Here is a 16,673-nt window from a genome sequence, read left to right as displayed (position 1 = left end):
GCTTGGAGTGTTGGCTAGCGGGTGTGTAGGAGGATAAAATATTGAAGTATTGTCAGGATAAATATGCAAGTGTTTAAACCCTTGAATTGTACTCGAAGTGTATTGTCTTGACTCAAAAGTGAATCAATGACTATGATTGCTAAAGGAATTGCTTAACATGCTTCCACTCCTTGTCATTAATATCATATCGTACTTACCGCCTAGTATCTTATCATTGAACTTTTGGATTCCTATATCATAGAATTCATGCTTTTGATCGTGTAATATTGATTTTTCACTCAACCTCAAAGGTGTACTTCACTTTTTGAGTAAGTTGAGCATCTATTAAGCTGTGTCGCCTATCCCATGTCTTATGACTATTTTACAGGTCAGTGATACTGAGGAGCATCGAACGTGAGAGCTGGTTTTGGGAATTACAAGGACGAGTCAGGTTGTTTGTGTTTTCTTAGGATTTGTAGTTTTTTTGTAAAATCCTTATGTTGAAGGACTATTGCATAAAGTAAAAGAATGAAACTTTTGTGGGATGTAAAAGCTTGACTTGTATAATTCTTACTTGGACATGTTTTTGTATAAAAATGTGAAAAGTTTTAAGTTAGCTCCTTTTTGCTATCGTAAAGTGTATTTGATCTTTTAATTATCAAATTTTGTTAATGTACTTGTAATGACATTGGGGATGTCACAGTACAGGTGCCAATATGCAAAAATCCCTATTACAAATGTTCGCAGATAGCCCATAAAGGATGATAATAGAATAAACCTACCGCTCCTTGTCTGAATCTAGCTTGTGGTTCTAATGTCACCAATGAATGGGAAAAGGTCATGGACAAATTCATTTATTTTCAAGCAATTTAACAACTGATAGATGGAACACATAGAGAGGCATTGGTAACATTGCAATGTATTCAAGTTAAAATCTAAGTTCCACCTCCCAAGCACAAGTTTGAGATTTGAAGGATATGATACACTGTTGAACAGCATGTTTTCACAAACTACAGGTAATTCCAACTGCCATAAGATTTCTAGAAGAACCAAAATAATATTAATGTCTTATTATCAGGTAAGGAAAAATCAACAATCCATATATTTAACTCATATTTGTCTATTGAGAGAGTAAAACAAAAGGTGGTGGTAGCTGCATTTGTTATTCTAGTGGCAAATTCACATTAAAACCTATTTAAATGCTTTGATTAAAGCAAAGATCTTCATAAGGGAAAAAATGGAAGTAATATCAATGTGAAACTCATAGATGAACACAATATCCATATGCTTATTTTATCATTCAAAATAAAATAAAACTCATATGCCTGTTTCTCTAAACTTTTTAGTGAAACAAAATTCTTGGCCAAGAGGATGTCTTAATGAATTTTTTATGGATGCATAAGAAATGAAGCACTTCTTCCCTATCTTCAACTTACACAATTAGCAACCTATCAAGAAAAAAAAACTTACACAATTAGCAAACGACATTAAATATTTCCACTATTATAACCTTTTCCTTATAGGAACTAGAACCAAAGAGGCTTAATGGTTCTGCTAGATTGAAGAAAATTTTTATGCTAAGGGTTTTATGAAAATGGTGCTAGTTCTTCCATACTATTATGTTATGGGAGGATATGGTAGTAAAGTTTTTGAATACTTGTTGAATTAAGGCATGAAGTGGTTCCTAGACATAAAATATCAAGAGGAAGACTTACCATAAAGTTTTCGATACCAGGCTGCAAGAATTACCCATGAATATATTCAAGAAGTTGGTTAGTTAAGACATGAGGCTCCTAGCCTGAAAATATAGTGAAGACTAAGCCAGTACAGTCACCAATCACAAACATGATAGCACTTCAATGAGGTATATTAATCTATAACAATGGGATGTAGAGACTTAGTACATTAATCTATAACAATGGGATGTAGAGACTTAGTACATTACATAAATAAATAATCAAGTAACACTCAAATGCAAATTAAACAATCGAAGATTCAGCAAGTTCAAGAAATACAAAACAATTATACGACAAGATGTATGATAGTGATATACAAATGTAAAGCTCAACAGTCCCAAGGAATTGTTTAAACTTCCATACAAATTATGAAGAAAGGTGTGGTAGGAAACATGGATCCAGAAGCGACCCTTACTGATGAAACATTATGTTGTCATGTTGATGTCAGTAATAACTCCCAACCTCATCAAACAACTAAAACTTTCCATTCCTCATCATTCCTATCTACTTTGATGTATGCTAAATTTTCAAAACATTTTAAAACCAATTTTGATTATTTTTTAAAAATGCTCAAATTAGTAAGTTTATGAACCGGCAATCATGAGCTTTTCCAGTTTGAAAGATTCCAAAAAGAAATTTTGGAGATAATAAATGCAATTGGGTTGAGTAGGGCTTCATGTTGATCTCCTTTTTAGTTAGAGGGACTCATAATAGTTTCTAAACTAGTTCTTAAAGCCCTAAAGTTGCTAATAGTCTACGAACTACTTGCACAAAATCTCTGGTCTTTCTAAATTGGGATTTTTTCTTAATTGGGAAGTACTGTATGTATGATGAGATTCGTAACTTGCAATAGGAGAAACAATCGTTGTTTGTTTTTCGGAAGTAGGAAGTCTAAATTTAATCGTTTTAAGAGGTTAGAAATTGCTTCTCTTTTGAGTTTTTTAGGCCAAAACAACTCTTACGTACTAAACTTTAGAAATTTAGAGTACATAGGAAATGTGTTTTGGGTTTATTTAGAAAGCAATATTGGTCTAGGATTAGACAATTATAGCTTACACTTTAGAAGAAGCTTCTTGTGCCAAGATTTTACATATTTCACCCGTAGGGTTGAATGGAACAGTTCTTGATTACCTATTTTATTGAACATGTTTTCTTGAAGCTAAAAAATGTAGTTAATGATTTTGGGAATTTTTATTTTAAATTCCTGCATGAATTTCTATGATTTTGGGAATCAAATAAAGCAAACTTTCAAGTATCTACACAAGGGCTGAGATCAGTGAACAAATGTGGAAAGTGGGACGATCAGTCCCTTCCAATGTAGCTTGATTTTTATCTGTTGTCATGGAAGATAAATTCTGTTTTTGAATATGAAGTGATCATGTTATAATCTTCCTTCCAAAAGGAAAATTAGATAATTAGAACCCAAGGTTCTGATTCCAATAATACAAAAATAATAAACTGCCACAATGATATCCCTGTTGGGTAAGCTAGAAAGTCATATCCGTGAACAAAAATTTTGGGAATTTAAAGGTTTGAACAATGGAAAACTTCTCTTATTAAAATTGTGTGGTCTCTGCTTCAAGAAATTTTTTTCTAGGCTGAATATGGAAGAACCATGATAAAAAAAAAAAAAAATTCCCTCAACTTCTGCAAGATGATCAGTTTGGTTATTATCGGATGGGGTGGCAGATAGTTTAGGCTCAAGCAAAATTCAAAACAACTTGGCACATGATTTCATAAGCATATTAGTCATTGGACTGAAATCCCAAGATAGAACCATATTATGGATCCCAATATGAAATGCAGTGATTCCAACCAAGAGGCTTGAAAACATATTCAATATGTTGAAACTATCTAAAATGAGTTAGAGTTTATATGAAACTACACAACACGTTGATCCTAACATAATATAATTTCTTAAATAGGCTTCCAGCTGTAAATGCTTTCAGAGAATAGATAAAAGGTTAACTTCTTGTTGTCTCTCTCGTCGTATTGATTATGATTCTGTAAATTTTTTCTAACATGATGTTGAAGAAGCTTTTTCCTAATTTTATCACATTTAGTCCAAAGTAGCAAGAATTTTGAATAATCTCAATGAATGGATAAAGGTATTCAAAAGGGATGGAGAAGTGGAAACATACGTAAAACGTAGGAATCATTGAAGGGCAATGTGTGTGTGAGAAAGGGAGAGAGGTGCATGCAAGATGGAAAATTACCAATGCTAAGTTCTAACAGAAGTTTGTGTAATAAATGCAACACAGAAACCTCTCATAGCATTTCATCTTATTATGACTTATGAGTATAGAGAATGTAACCAGTTGCAAACGAAATCATCAGTCAAATACCATTTAAAGCAAACCAACACTAAGAAAGGAAGAAGAATTGAGAAGTTGAATGTCTGAAATTTCAGTTACATGATCAAATATATGAAATATACCAAGAAATGATGACAAGGAACAGCCAGTGATTAATAAGGTCAATAAAAATCATGGTGGCTGGTTTAATTTTGTTAAGTTAACTGTGCATAGACCTTACTTTCATACATTGATCAAATTCTCAAGTAATTTATACAAAGATTTTTCTTCTTTTTTCAGGATAAGCTGAAAATTATTGAAAAAGGATCACAACAAAAATAAAACAAACACTCTACCAACGGAAAAAGCTCGTAATGGTAAAAAACAAAAAAAGAAATCTCATAAGAAGTAACCATAGAATCCAAAACGGAGCATAAATTCAACGAAGTATACAAGGTAAATTGGTCCAAATTAGAGTTCCTCTTTTCCTCAAATGATTAATAATCAATGGTAGATTAGGGAAGATTAAGATAATTTTTTTTTGAGATTTAATGAGAAAATCTGGTAATTTTTGGGTCGGAGAAGAAATTGGTGCAATTTTCGCTTGGTCTCATATTTTACATTTTTCATGGACAAGTATCCTTTCTTTATGCACCTGAAATTCAAGTAAAATTAATTATTTCCTTTGTTTTGTAAGAACAAGAAAGTGAAAAAATGAGGAAGTGAAAGTAGATACAGAGACTGTGTAAGTTTACTTTTCTTTAAAAATAAATAATGGAGTGAAAACCCTTTATAAAATTATTAAAGGCCAAGAGGAGAGACAGACATGTACCTTTAGCAGAGTAGCCTTTAAATCAGCTTGTGATTTATCCATATTTGGGTGCTGTGTGAGATGTTGGGAGGTGAGGTTCTTCAGCATCCCCTTGGGAAGGGATTTGAGATTATGACATGAGCGAATAGCGAGTTTTATAAGCATGGTAGGAAGCAGTTCTCCTGGTAAGGACACAAGTTGCAGACAATCATGAATTTTCAGATATTGGATGGAGGTGAGGTTGTTGGGCAAGATCTCGATATTATCAATTACAAGGTGTGTAAGCTTGTTGAGCATCCCCTCTGGCAACGACTTTATTTGAGGACACTTTTTAATTTCCAATCGGTAAAGTTTTGCGATGCCTCATCAAGGGATTTGAGATTATCGCAACTGAAGATATCGAGAGATGTAAGCGTAGCGGGTAGCCTCTCCAATGACTCCAGTTGTGGACACTCAGCAATATGCAATTGATTGAAGGATGTGAGGTTGAGCAAATCATTGGACAGGGACATGAGATTACCACAACTGATGGTCTTGGGAGATAAGTGTCGTGGTTTGTAAAGCAATATAAAAAATGTGTGCAATCTCTTCGATTCATGAAAGGTCTCAAAATTTTGTGAGAAGTCGTCGTGGGGCCACATCACTAAGGAATGCAACATTTGCACGGGTATTGCAAGAGTTAATGTCCTCCATTCTAACATATTCATTGCCAGAAATGGATTGTGCAAGGTCATGAATCAAGTCATGCATCTTGTAAAGGACCTCCACGTCAATTCATCAAAATACTCGGAACCTATATCTTACAATCACTTCCTTCCTTCAGGTTGGATAAATCCTTCTGCAATCCATAGCTGGATTAGAGTGTCTTTCTCAAACTTATAATCCTTTGGATATAAAGAACAGTACACAAAGCATTGTTTCAGAAATGCAGGTAAGTTATCATATCTAACTTTTAGAATTGGAATAATATTCTTTTCCATCTCTGATATTTCCCACATGTCACTTTGGGCGTAAGAGACCTCCCAGAACTTCCATTGCCAAAGGCAAGCCTTTGCACTTTTTTCCAATGTCTTTACCAATTGCTATTAAGGTTGGAGGTACATCTGAGCTTCCCACTGTGAATGCTCATTGTGTAAATAAGGACCAGCTATCATCCTCCGCTGAGCCATCCAAATTATAGACATGCATTGTGCCCATGATACCTGAAACTTCCGGACAAATCCGTAGGGAAAAGTACCAAAATCCGTAGGCAATGGTTTTTCCCTACGGATTTTAGCTTGCACAACTTCCGTAGGCTAGGTGAGGGTAGGGAAAGCCTTTTACCTGCGGAAGTTAATAAATACTGTAGGTAAATTGTACTTTTCCCTACGGCTTTTTCCGTAGGCATAGATCACATTTCCCTACGGAATTTCAAAAACATCCGTAGGGAAAATTGTGCTTTTCCCCACAAAATTTCAAAAAAAAAATCCGTAGGGACAGCCTTGTCTCTACGGAATTTCAAAATAATCAGTAGGGAAATGTTCTTTTCCCTACAGAATTTCAAAAAAAAAAAAAAAAGCCGTAGGGAAATTGTGCTTTTTCCTACTGAATTTCAACAATAAATCCGTAGGGAAAATGTGCTTTTCCCTACTGAATTTCAACATTAAATCCGTAGGGATAGCCTTTCCTATCTTTTTAATCCATTAAATATCAATTCTTTGTGACCTAGTGGATCTGTACATTCACAGACATTATATATAACATCAAAATTTCCACAGTTATAACATCCACTTTCCCCCAAAATATACAAATATATAAAAACTTAACTATTTTAATTGAATATTTTTAAAAATACAAAAATTCATTAATAACAAAAGTCTCGATATTGTTCCCTCAGCTGAACTTGACAAAATACAGCATTGTTAAACATTCATCATCTAATGATTGATATAACACCATCTTCATCATGTCCTCATCATCTCCTCGATCCTCATCATCAATTACTACAGAACTCCATGTGATTTTCAGTTGAATGTTGGACTCTTTGAGATGGATGGCTGTGCAGGCACTGAACCTCTTTAGGAGCAACGGTATGTGACATATGCTGCCAAACAAAAAGTTAAAAAGAATGAAGTTCTTAGCTGATTCTCCGCAAAAATTATATATACAAGAATACACAGCATACATTACGCTTTCAGAATGAGTGATCTTCAAAATGAATGATACGGAAACAACTACAACATATAGTAGAAAAAATGCATGCATTGCACATTTATACGACCACAAGAAACACAAGTAATATTAAAAACATCAATGGCCATATTTACAAAAGAGACACATTGGGTAGATTATATATTTTGTTTCATGTAATGCAAGAGTCAAGAAATAGGCTCATTCAATTCATCTCCCTTATATATCACATCAAAATATACATTGAAACTAAGCTAAGTCCAAGTATCCCATATTGATGATGATACATTGACTTGCCAGCTAAGAAGTGAAGCTATGTGCTGGTCCGCTAAGTCCAATAATCGCATCAGTCATTGCAGAAGAGACAAAAACTTGACCTTGCTGACCATATGCACACCTATAAATGAATATTGCAAACTAATACATGAATTAACTTTCATTTAATGATCCATGGAGGAGCTATTATCTGAATATTCCATCGCATAGTCGCCTTGACAAGAGACAATATCCATGATTCTGATTTCTTTGAAATTTGAACTCAAAGAATCCCTCGCGGTCACTATTTTCCCTTTGGTATGCCTTTAAAGAGGATGTGGTCCCTACATAAATTGTCTCCATTAGAGTATGAGTGATGTTTTTTTTTTTTTTTTCTGCAACCAATTATCGCAAGAAGACCATGTCTACATTTTACCTGTCAACTCAGACAAGCGAGAGACGAAGTAAACAATACTTGTACAAGCCTAACAAAACAAGCAAGACAGACCATGCATATCCAGAGTGTACACAGGGACCTATAAAAGAGGATAAGGCTGATAAATTGGTTCAAATGTGGCCATCATTCTTCTCACTATCAAAGATTATCATGCTTGCAACAAAGCAATCGTGGAATTAAATCTTAGAGAGTGTGATATCACCTATTGAGTGCTAGTTCATCATTGACACCATTAGACACCATGGTGTCCCGATGGACAAAAAAAATAATGTTTACGAGTTTGACCACCTGAACAATTAAATGAAGAAATTGGAATTTGATAAGAATCTTGAACTGCCAATTGGAGAGTACCTTGGCACAGCTAGTGCATGGAGCGTCATGCTACATCCACGTTAAATCACTCCCATGATCCATGTCGATATGATAAGGCCTCGGGGGATTCCCAACAACAATGGAGACACAATATAGTCTGTATAGCGTCTAAGACAATAACAATTCAGTTAGAAATAGGAAATGACAGCAAGCATGTTACATAGCTTTCAAAAAGTGTAATTGCAAGCACAAAATCATCTAGAGTGCAGTAGAATAACTACATATAACTAAATAATATTAGAAGACACTATATCATAAACTATAAATGGAGGAATGTGAAGTACCAGAATGAATAGATTCAGTTATAGAAACAGATGTCTGTCAGATGAGCTCTTAGCTTAAACAATATATCCGAGCATTATAATAGTAACATAATTCATATCACCTTCTAGTATGAGGATTACTCAAGAAATAAATATGTAATGAAACAAGGAAACCTTTTATTTTTTTTCTCAAAAGGCTGACATTTTGGTGCCACTTTTACTAACCACAAACCTAAACCTCAAGAACTTGACATATTCTGGTAGAAAGAACTATGAGGGTCAAGAAAAATGAAAGAGAAGAATAATTGTGAAAACATTCTTCGGCTCACACGGATCATTCATATGCCACAAACCAGCGGGCGACATGGCATTGCGAATGTTCTAAACAACATTAAGAGGCATTGTGAACTATATCAAACAGAGATGCAGAATTGATGTCCTTAACAATGTAAAAAATACCAGTTAACTGAAAATTAATAAGAGCTATATGCTACGGCTGTGTAGTTCTCATTATTGGCTAATAGCATGAAGAATGTCAAATAAACCATGATCAAACCTGATGCAGTTCCAAAGGCTTTCACGTTTTACCTGTTGAGAAAGAATTCAGAGGGCCTGAACCCTCTTGAAACCTTCTGCCAGACTCTTGCTAGGAAATAGGTCTTCCAAAGAACAAAATCATTGAAAATCTGCAAAAGGACACATACATATAATAAGATAAAAAGATTTAAGTTGTAAATAAAATATCATCAGTGACCAAAAGGATAAGTGGATCAAAATTAAATACCTCGTCTGAAACGGAAAATTAATTTCAGAAAACTCAAATTTAAAGAGATAGAGAGAAATTGAGGTTTACTATTCTTTAGTCCCAACTGATACTTTTGACTAACCTCGGTGAATGGATAAAGGCATCCAAAAATCATGGAGAAGGGGAAACATATGGAAACAGGTAGGGATCATTCTTTTTTTTTTAAAGGTAAGCTAGGATATAACCTCCAACTTCTTTATCATTCTTTATTTGGTAGGCCTAAACTAAAAGACTACGTGAGATTTTGAAATAAATTGGAGAAACTTTAGGGCAGTAAAAAGTTGCAACTAAGAAAGGTCCAATAAAGCATTTTAAGTTAACATGTATGTTTGTGTGTGTGCGCTTTTAAGTATTTCTTATTTAACAAAAAAGAAGTCAATATGCCAGTGTGTTTGTGTGTCTGTATTTTTATTTTTCCTTATTTAGCAAAAAAAATCAATGTGCGTGTGTGCGTGTGTGAGGAAAAGGGAGAGATAGAGAAAGAGGTACATGCAAGTTGGAAAATTAATTAAATGTTGATGCTAAGTTCTAATAGAAGTTGGTGTAACAAATGCAAAAGAGAAACCTTTAGACACCACTCCATCTTCTTATAAGCATATGGAATGTAACTATTTGCAAACTAAATCACCAATAAAAAAGATACAAAGAAATGATGACAAGTAACGACCAATGAATAGAAAGTTCAATAAAAATCCATGCTGGCTTGTTTGACATTGTTAAAGTTAACTGTGCATAGATCTTAGTTACACACATTGATCAAATTCTTAATACAGACAGTTCTTTTCTTCTTGAGAGACTGAAACTAATTGAAAAAGGAGAACATAGAAAAATAAAACAAATACTGCACCAAGGGAAAAAGCCCCTAAAGGAAAACAAAAGGAAATCCCATAAGAACCAAAGCAGCCAGAACAGTGCTTAAATTCAGCGATGGGTACTCAGTAAATTCATCCCAGTTGGATTCTTTTTGTTACAAAAAAGGAAACAATTTATTGTAGTCTACTAGGTAAGTAAATTTGAAAATAAATGGCGAAGAATGTACGAACCACTCTTTTAGCATCATCAACTAATGTCAGATTTGATTTTAGAGAAGAAAAATTCAACCCAAACATACAACAAAGAAAAACATTTAACCTACTTCGAACCATGTAAGATAGAATTTTGTAAGGGCATCTAAAATTTCTTGGAGTAGATTTTTTTCCAGCATCATGTTGTTCCATCCTAATCCATAGAACTAGAACAAAGAGCATTCTACTACCATCAAATCAACTAATTTCGAATTTGATTTTAGATTAAAATATCTCAACCTAGACATACCGCATTTAAACCTCCTTTGAACTATGTAAAACATAATTTTGTTTTGGAACTGCAATTTTTTTGAGTTTATGTGTTTGCCAGCATCATGGTGTTCCATACTAGGCTAAAAAACTAGAATAGAGAGTTTCGAATTTTCTGTTTACTGACTGTAAGTAATAGAAGTATGCATCTTTATCAATGCATTCATTTTTTAATCTCTTTTGAGGTTCTTAAGCATTACTAATTTGAATGTTAGGCATGTATGTGGTCCTTGTCTTGTCTCTTGAGATTTTACGTGCACTAATGGGGCTCCCACATTTTATTGATCAAGAATTTCAAAAGTTTCTACTGCATGAACGCTTAGGTACATTCAACAGCTGTTGTCAGATCAAACTGGAGTAAAAGAAGTGTAAATGAAAAAGTCTTCGAATATACACAAAACCAAAATGCATGAATGATAATTGTATCTGTCAGGATCAACAAATAGCGAAGTCTGATATCCCTACAAATTAGCAGATGGAGGTTGTCTTTGGTGACTGATTTAGCACCTCCTAATCTTAAAATACTTATGCATTAGTGAAACTATCTTAATTAGAAGTAAGAAATATAACCCAAACGTGTGGTGATTGAAGTGTATCTATTTTCTTAGAAAATAAGAAATAAAAAAAAAGAAAATTAGAAAAAATTGAGCACATGCAACATAATGGGCTTTAAACCATTTTTGTGTACTGTTATAAAAAATAAGAAGAAAAGGGGCTGAGATATTAGTAAATAATTTGAGATTTAATGAGAAAATCAGTTAATGTTTGGGTTGGAGAAGAAAGTCATTGGATTTTTGCTTTGTCTTATTGTTTTCATTTTTCATGGATAGGTGCACTTTCTTTATGACCTTGAAATTCCAATAAAATGTGTGTGTGTGTGTGTGTGTGTGTGTGAGGGGTAGATTCAAGATGAAAAATTAACATAGTTTTGATGCTAATCATCAATCAATTGCAAATGAAATCATCAATCAAATAACATTTAAAGCAAACCAATGCTAAATAAAAAGAAAGAAGATTTGAAGAGTTGCTACAAGATCAATTAATATGAATGATACCATAGAGTTCAAAACAGAGCATAAATTCAATGAAGCCTGGAATTCCAGTAAAATTAACTGTTTCCTTTGTTTTGTTTTGAAAGAGAGAAAATGAGGAAATGAAAAGAGATAGAGAGAAATTGAGGTTTACTATTCTTTAAAATAAATAATGGATTGAAATCTATTCATATGATTAATAAAATCCAAGAGCCCTAATTTGGGATTGAACCTCTAGCTCAATGGTTAAGGCTTTTTCATCAACCTGGAGGTTCAATCCCATCTTACAGACCAAAAAAATAAAACAAAAGTCAAGAGGAGAGACAGTCGTGTACCTTCTCCAGAGTAGTCTTCAAACCCTCGAGCCATTTATCCATATTTGGGGGATGTGTGAGATATTGGGCCAATATTGGCCTCCGTCCTTTTGACACTGTTTCTGTACTTCCGGACAGCCATAAATACATAATTCCTGAAGCGTGGTGGGCAGCCCTTCCTCTGGCAAGGAAAGGAGTTGAGGACACAGAATAATGGTCAATTTTTTGAGGGAGTTGAGGTTCTTCAACATCCCCTTGGGCAGGGATTTCAGATTATCACACGAATTGAAACTGAGGGTTTTAAGCGTGGGGGGCAGTAGCATGCTTGGAGAGAATTCGAGTTGTGAACATTTAAAAATATCCAAGGTTTGGAGGGATGTAAGGTTTTTAGAAAAGATCTCAACATTATCAACTGAGAGAAGTGTAAGCATGTCGAGCATTCCCTCTGGAAACTGCTGCATTAGAGGGCACTTTTTAATTGTCATTGTACGGAGGCCGATGATGTTTGGCAATGACTCTAGTTGTGGACACTCATTAATGTCTAATTCTTCGAGGGAGGTGAGGTTATTACGCATCCCCTTGGCTAGGGACTTGAGATTAGGACAGTCGGAGATCCTGAGTAATGTAAGCGTGGTGGGTAGCTCCTCCTCGCCTGCCAATGACTCCAATTGTGGACAATTTTTAATTAACAATATTTTGAGGGATGTAAAGTTGTTGAAAATCCCCTTGGACATGGATTTGATATTAGAACATGAGAATATTTGAAGGGAATGAAGAGTGATGGGCAGTTCCTCCGCTGGTAAGAATGGGCATTGAGTAACCAAGTCCAGATGTTGGAGGGAACTCAGTTTTCCTAACCCCCTTGTAGGCGTACACTTGAGGCTATCACAACCGTAGGATATCTCGAGAGATCTAAGCGTGATGGGAAGGCCCTCCTCGTCGTCTCCCAATGACTCGAGTTTAGGACACCACTCAATTCTTAAATATTGGAGAGAAGGAAGGTCATGCAACCCGACCTCCTTTGGCCAAGACACCAACTCATTACAGAGACTGACCGCCAATTTCTCAAGTGCGGTTAAGGGTTGAAGAAATCCAGGGGGTAAGGATATCAAGCCTTCAATAGAGCGAATTTGTAATGACTTTAGAGTAGTGAGGCAAGGAACCGAGGCCAATACCATCTCATTACAGTCTCGTAATACCAAATTATTAATGGATGGGAGGTGGGGAAATCTCTGCAGCTTAGGACAATTTGATATTATTAGTGTACCAAGGCATGGCATGTCCCCTTCCCTTGCTCCACACCATTCCTCCAAATTCGGCATGTCTACAAGCTCCAACTCCTCCAATGATGGAAAACCCTTAATAACCTTATTGGACCCACCAATAAACTCACCTTCAATATGTTTCAATCCATCCATTCCATAAATCTGGAGCTTCTTGAGGGAAGGTAGCTGCCCAAGGGGTGGAAGCTGTTGGCAATTCAAACATTGAACGAGACTAACAGTGTTCAGATTCGTCAAATTACCGCTCATCATCCACCTTGGGAAACTAACACCACCATATGATAAAATCTTTAGGGTTTTGAGGTTGGAGTGAGGTTGGAGGGCTTCAAGTACCTCCTCATCAACTGCAACACCTCGTGGATTATTATTTCTCCATTCCAACGTCAACTTATCAAGGTACTCTTTCTTCTTCAAATTGGCTTCCTTGCATTCGTTCCCATCTATCACATTCTCTAAATTTGAAATGTGAATAGTTCCCCTCAACTCTGTCAAGTTCTTTAACTCCCTTATTCCACATCCACTTTCTTTGCCCACAACAAATATAGTCAGTGTTTGAAGACTTATTAATTTCCCAAGTTCCGGCGGCGTAGAAATCTTACAACCCTCCAAAGCGAGATGCCGTAAGTTAATTAGGTTGCTAGTGGACTTTGGTAGCTCAGCAAGTTGCTTGCAATAGCAAAGTTTCAGTGTTTGCAGATTATAGAGGCTAGCAATTGATTCAGGCAAGGTTGCAATATTCGTAAAAGAGAGATCAAGGTACCTCAAATATTTTGATTCTCCAATAGAATCCGGCAAATCTCTTACACAGATATGACTCAAATCTAACACCCGTAAGCATCTCAATTTTAGGAAGAAATCATGAGCAACTTGCTTAGTGAGTGTTTCGTACCTTGGCGGTAGCAGAAATGTGCGCAGCCTCTCAGATTCATGAAAGGACTCGAAAATTCGTGAGTGTTCATTGCATTGCCATATTGATGCACGACGAACCTTTGCAGCGATATTCCAAGAGTCAACGCTACTTTTTATTCTGAAGTATTCATCACCAGAAATGGATCGTGCAAGGTCATGAATTAAGTCATGCATCTTGTAAGACCCTCGAGAATATTTAAAGAACGACCTCCATGTCAAGTCATCAAAATACTCAGAACCTATGTCTTCCAATCGCTTCCTTCCTTCCGGTTGGATAAATCCTTCTGCAACCCATAGTTGGATTAGAGTGTCTTTGGCAAATACATAATCCTTTTGAAACAACGAGCAATACACAAAGCATTGTTTCAGACATGCAGGTAAGTGATCATAGCTAACCTTTAATATTGGAATAATATCCTCTTTCATCTCTGATATTTCCCACATATCACTTTCAAGGATATTCTTCCACTTGTTCTCATCAGTATTTGAACATAAGAGACCTCCAAGAGCTTCTATTGCTAAAGGCAAGCCATTGCACTTTTTCACAATCTCTTTTCCAATTCCTACTAAGTTCAAAGATACATCTGAGCTTCCCACAATGAATGCCCGTTGTGTAAACAAGGACCAGCCGTCGTGCTCGTCTAAACAACCCAAATTATAGGTGGGGATTGTGCCCATGATTCTAGAAACTCTAGAACTCCGCGTAGTAACTAGAATTTTGCTCCCTTTTGCCCCAAAACTGAATGGGGACTGTAGCCTCTGCCAGTCATTAGGATTGTCATGCCATACATCATCTAGGACGAGTAGAAATCTCTTGCCACTCAATTCTTCCTTGAGGCTAACTTGAAGTGGGTCGAATTCATTATGATCACAACGTTTCTTTGTCACTGATTCCATAATTGCTTTTGTTATTCTACACATATCAAACTCTTCAGAGACGCAGACCCATCCTCGAACTGGAAAATGATCCCCCACCCGTTTATCATTGTAAAGAAACTGGGCAAGAGTTGTCTTTCCAAGGCCCCCAATGCCGACAATCGGAATAACAGATATATCCTTGGATGATGACGACGATGCAGATTCATCCAGTAGCAATTTTACTATCTTCTCTTTATCGTTATCCCGACCGAATACATTTGATTCGTTTATTAAGGAGCTAGTCACCTGTTGCCTTTTTATTTCACGCCGCCTCCCTGCATCTCCTTGTTTCAGATGAAAGTGATGCCTATCCTGTCCAATCTTATCCAATCTCTCCCTAATTTCTTTTATCTTATGTCCGAGCTCATGTCGAAACTTAACTGGGTTGGAAGTAAAACAAGAGAAGCATAAGCTGCGCACCTGCTTCCTGTTACTGGTTTGGATATTTCCTTCCAATTTTGATCGGAGCACTTCAGTTGTAAACTCGTCCACTACATCATCTGCATCGTAAGCAACATCCTTGAGCTTCCGAAGCCAAACTTTCACTGCATTACTGCTTACTTGCTGTTCTTCAGCGTCTTGAAGCACAGCTTGAATTGCAGATAATGTGGTGGATAGGTTTTCGACCTCTTCATCAACACCCCATAGTAATGTAATCTCTTGTATGACTGAATCCATCAATTTGCCAACGATTGTATCAACAAGAGGAGACAGTAATAGATCGGCCATACCTTCTTCCCGTATTGGAGAGAAGAACCAGAGAAAGAAGCAACGAACTAACAAATCGTGATTCAAAAAGAAAAAGCAAGCTTAGAGCACTATGAACTCAAAACGCCTCTGTTTTTTTTAGCACAGAGAGCCTCCTGCAGTGAGGAAAAACAAGTAATCTAAGAAATCTAAGAAATAATGACCAGCAATCGGATATAGATTGATCTGAACCGTTGGGCCTTGCTTTGGATCTCCATGCCCCAAAATTATTGCAAATCGTCGATTCTTAATATCACGTGGACTGGTATGAAATGGATGGCTCTGATAAGTTAAAGATGGGACCCAAAATGCTCTAGTGATCTCATAGTATGCCCAATAGTTAATTGATCTTAACCGTTCACTTGATTGACCTTGCCTTGAATCTCCTTTATATATGCCCCAAAAATCATACAAATCTTTCCATCTTGACATCACATAGACTGTAAAAAATAGCGGGACGCATCAAATGAATGGCTCTGATTAGTTAATGATGGGACCCATATTGTCATTCATTTGATGGGGAGATTTTTACTATCAAATGGGGCCCATTTAAGCATTTAAGCACTAGTTAATGTTATTGTTCCGTGTGGCCGACAAGGAGAATCAAACAATAGCAACCCACTTTAAGAAAAGTAAAGTTTGATTGTGGCCGACAAGGAGAATCAAACAATAGCAACCCAGTTTAAGAAAAGTAAAGTTTGATTGGGCCACTTTAAGAATCAAAGATGAAATAATTCGTCTACCACACTCACGTGCTCAAGAATCAAAGTTTGTTTGGGAATGATGCTCCCTCTCTCTCTCTCTTACTTTTTTCTCTATCTATATATTGGTAATGACACATCCTACCAGTACTCCACTTGGTTGACAATCAAAAACTACCTACCAATATTCTATGAGGTAAGTTCCAGGTAAATCCAAGGCTCTCCTCCTCCTTATTGACTACTTACACCACTAATCTACTAGGTAATTGCCTGCAACCAAACAGAGCCCTTCTTG

At 36.0% G+C, this 16,673-nt stretch overlaps 1 protein-coding gene across 4 annotated transcripts in view; it reads right to left on the bottom strand.

The window, feature by feature from the left end:
* LOC143850941 (putative disease resistance protein RGA3) overlaps positions 1 to 15,785 on the bottom strand; it is an 86,655-nt gene extending 70,870 nt beyond the window's left edge. For 2 of the 4 annotated variants that reach the window (XM_077360230.1, XM_077360231.1), the window contains exon 1: positions 11,842 to 15,785. In XM_077360230.1, the coding sequence (XP_077216345.1) occupies positions 11,859 to 15,659 (3,801 nt within the window). In that variant the 5' untranslated portion in view covers positions 15,660 to 15,785 and the 3' untranslated portion in view covers positions 11,842 to 11,858. Of the gene's footprint in view, positions 1 to 6,612; positions 6,904 to 8,052; positions 8,182 to 8,924; positions 9,023 to 11,841 lie in introns of those variants that run through there. The other 2 variants (XM_077360232.1, XM_077360233.1) reach the window with 2 other exon arrangements.
* Positions 15,786 to 16,673: the final 888 nt, after the last annotated feature.

The sequence above is a fragment of the Tasmannia lanceolata genome, unplaced genomic scaffold (assembly GCF_043159265.1).
Source record: "Tasmannia lanceolata isolate RefF3 unplaced genomic scaffold, GAP_Taslan_0.1 ptg000018l, whole genome shotgun sequence".
Taxonomy (NCBI): Eukaryota; Viridiplantae; Streptophyta; class Magnoliopsida; order Canellales; family Winteraceae; genus Tasmannia; species Tasmannia lanceolata.
This window is presented reverse-complemented; position numbering and strand designations above follow the sequence as displayed.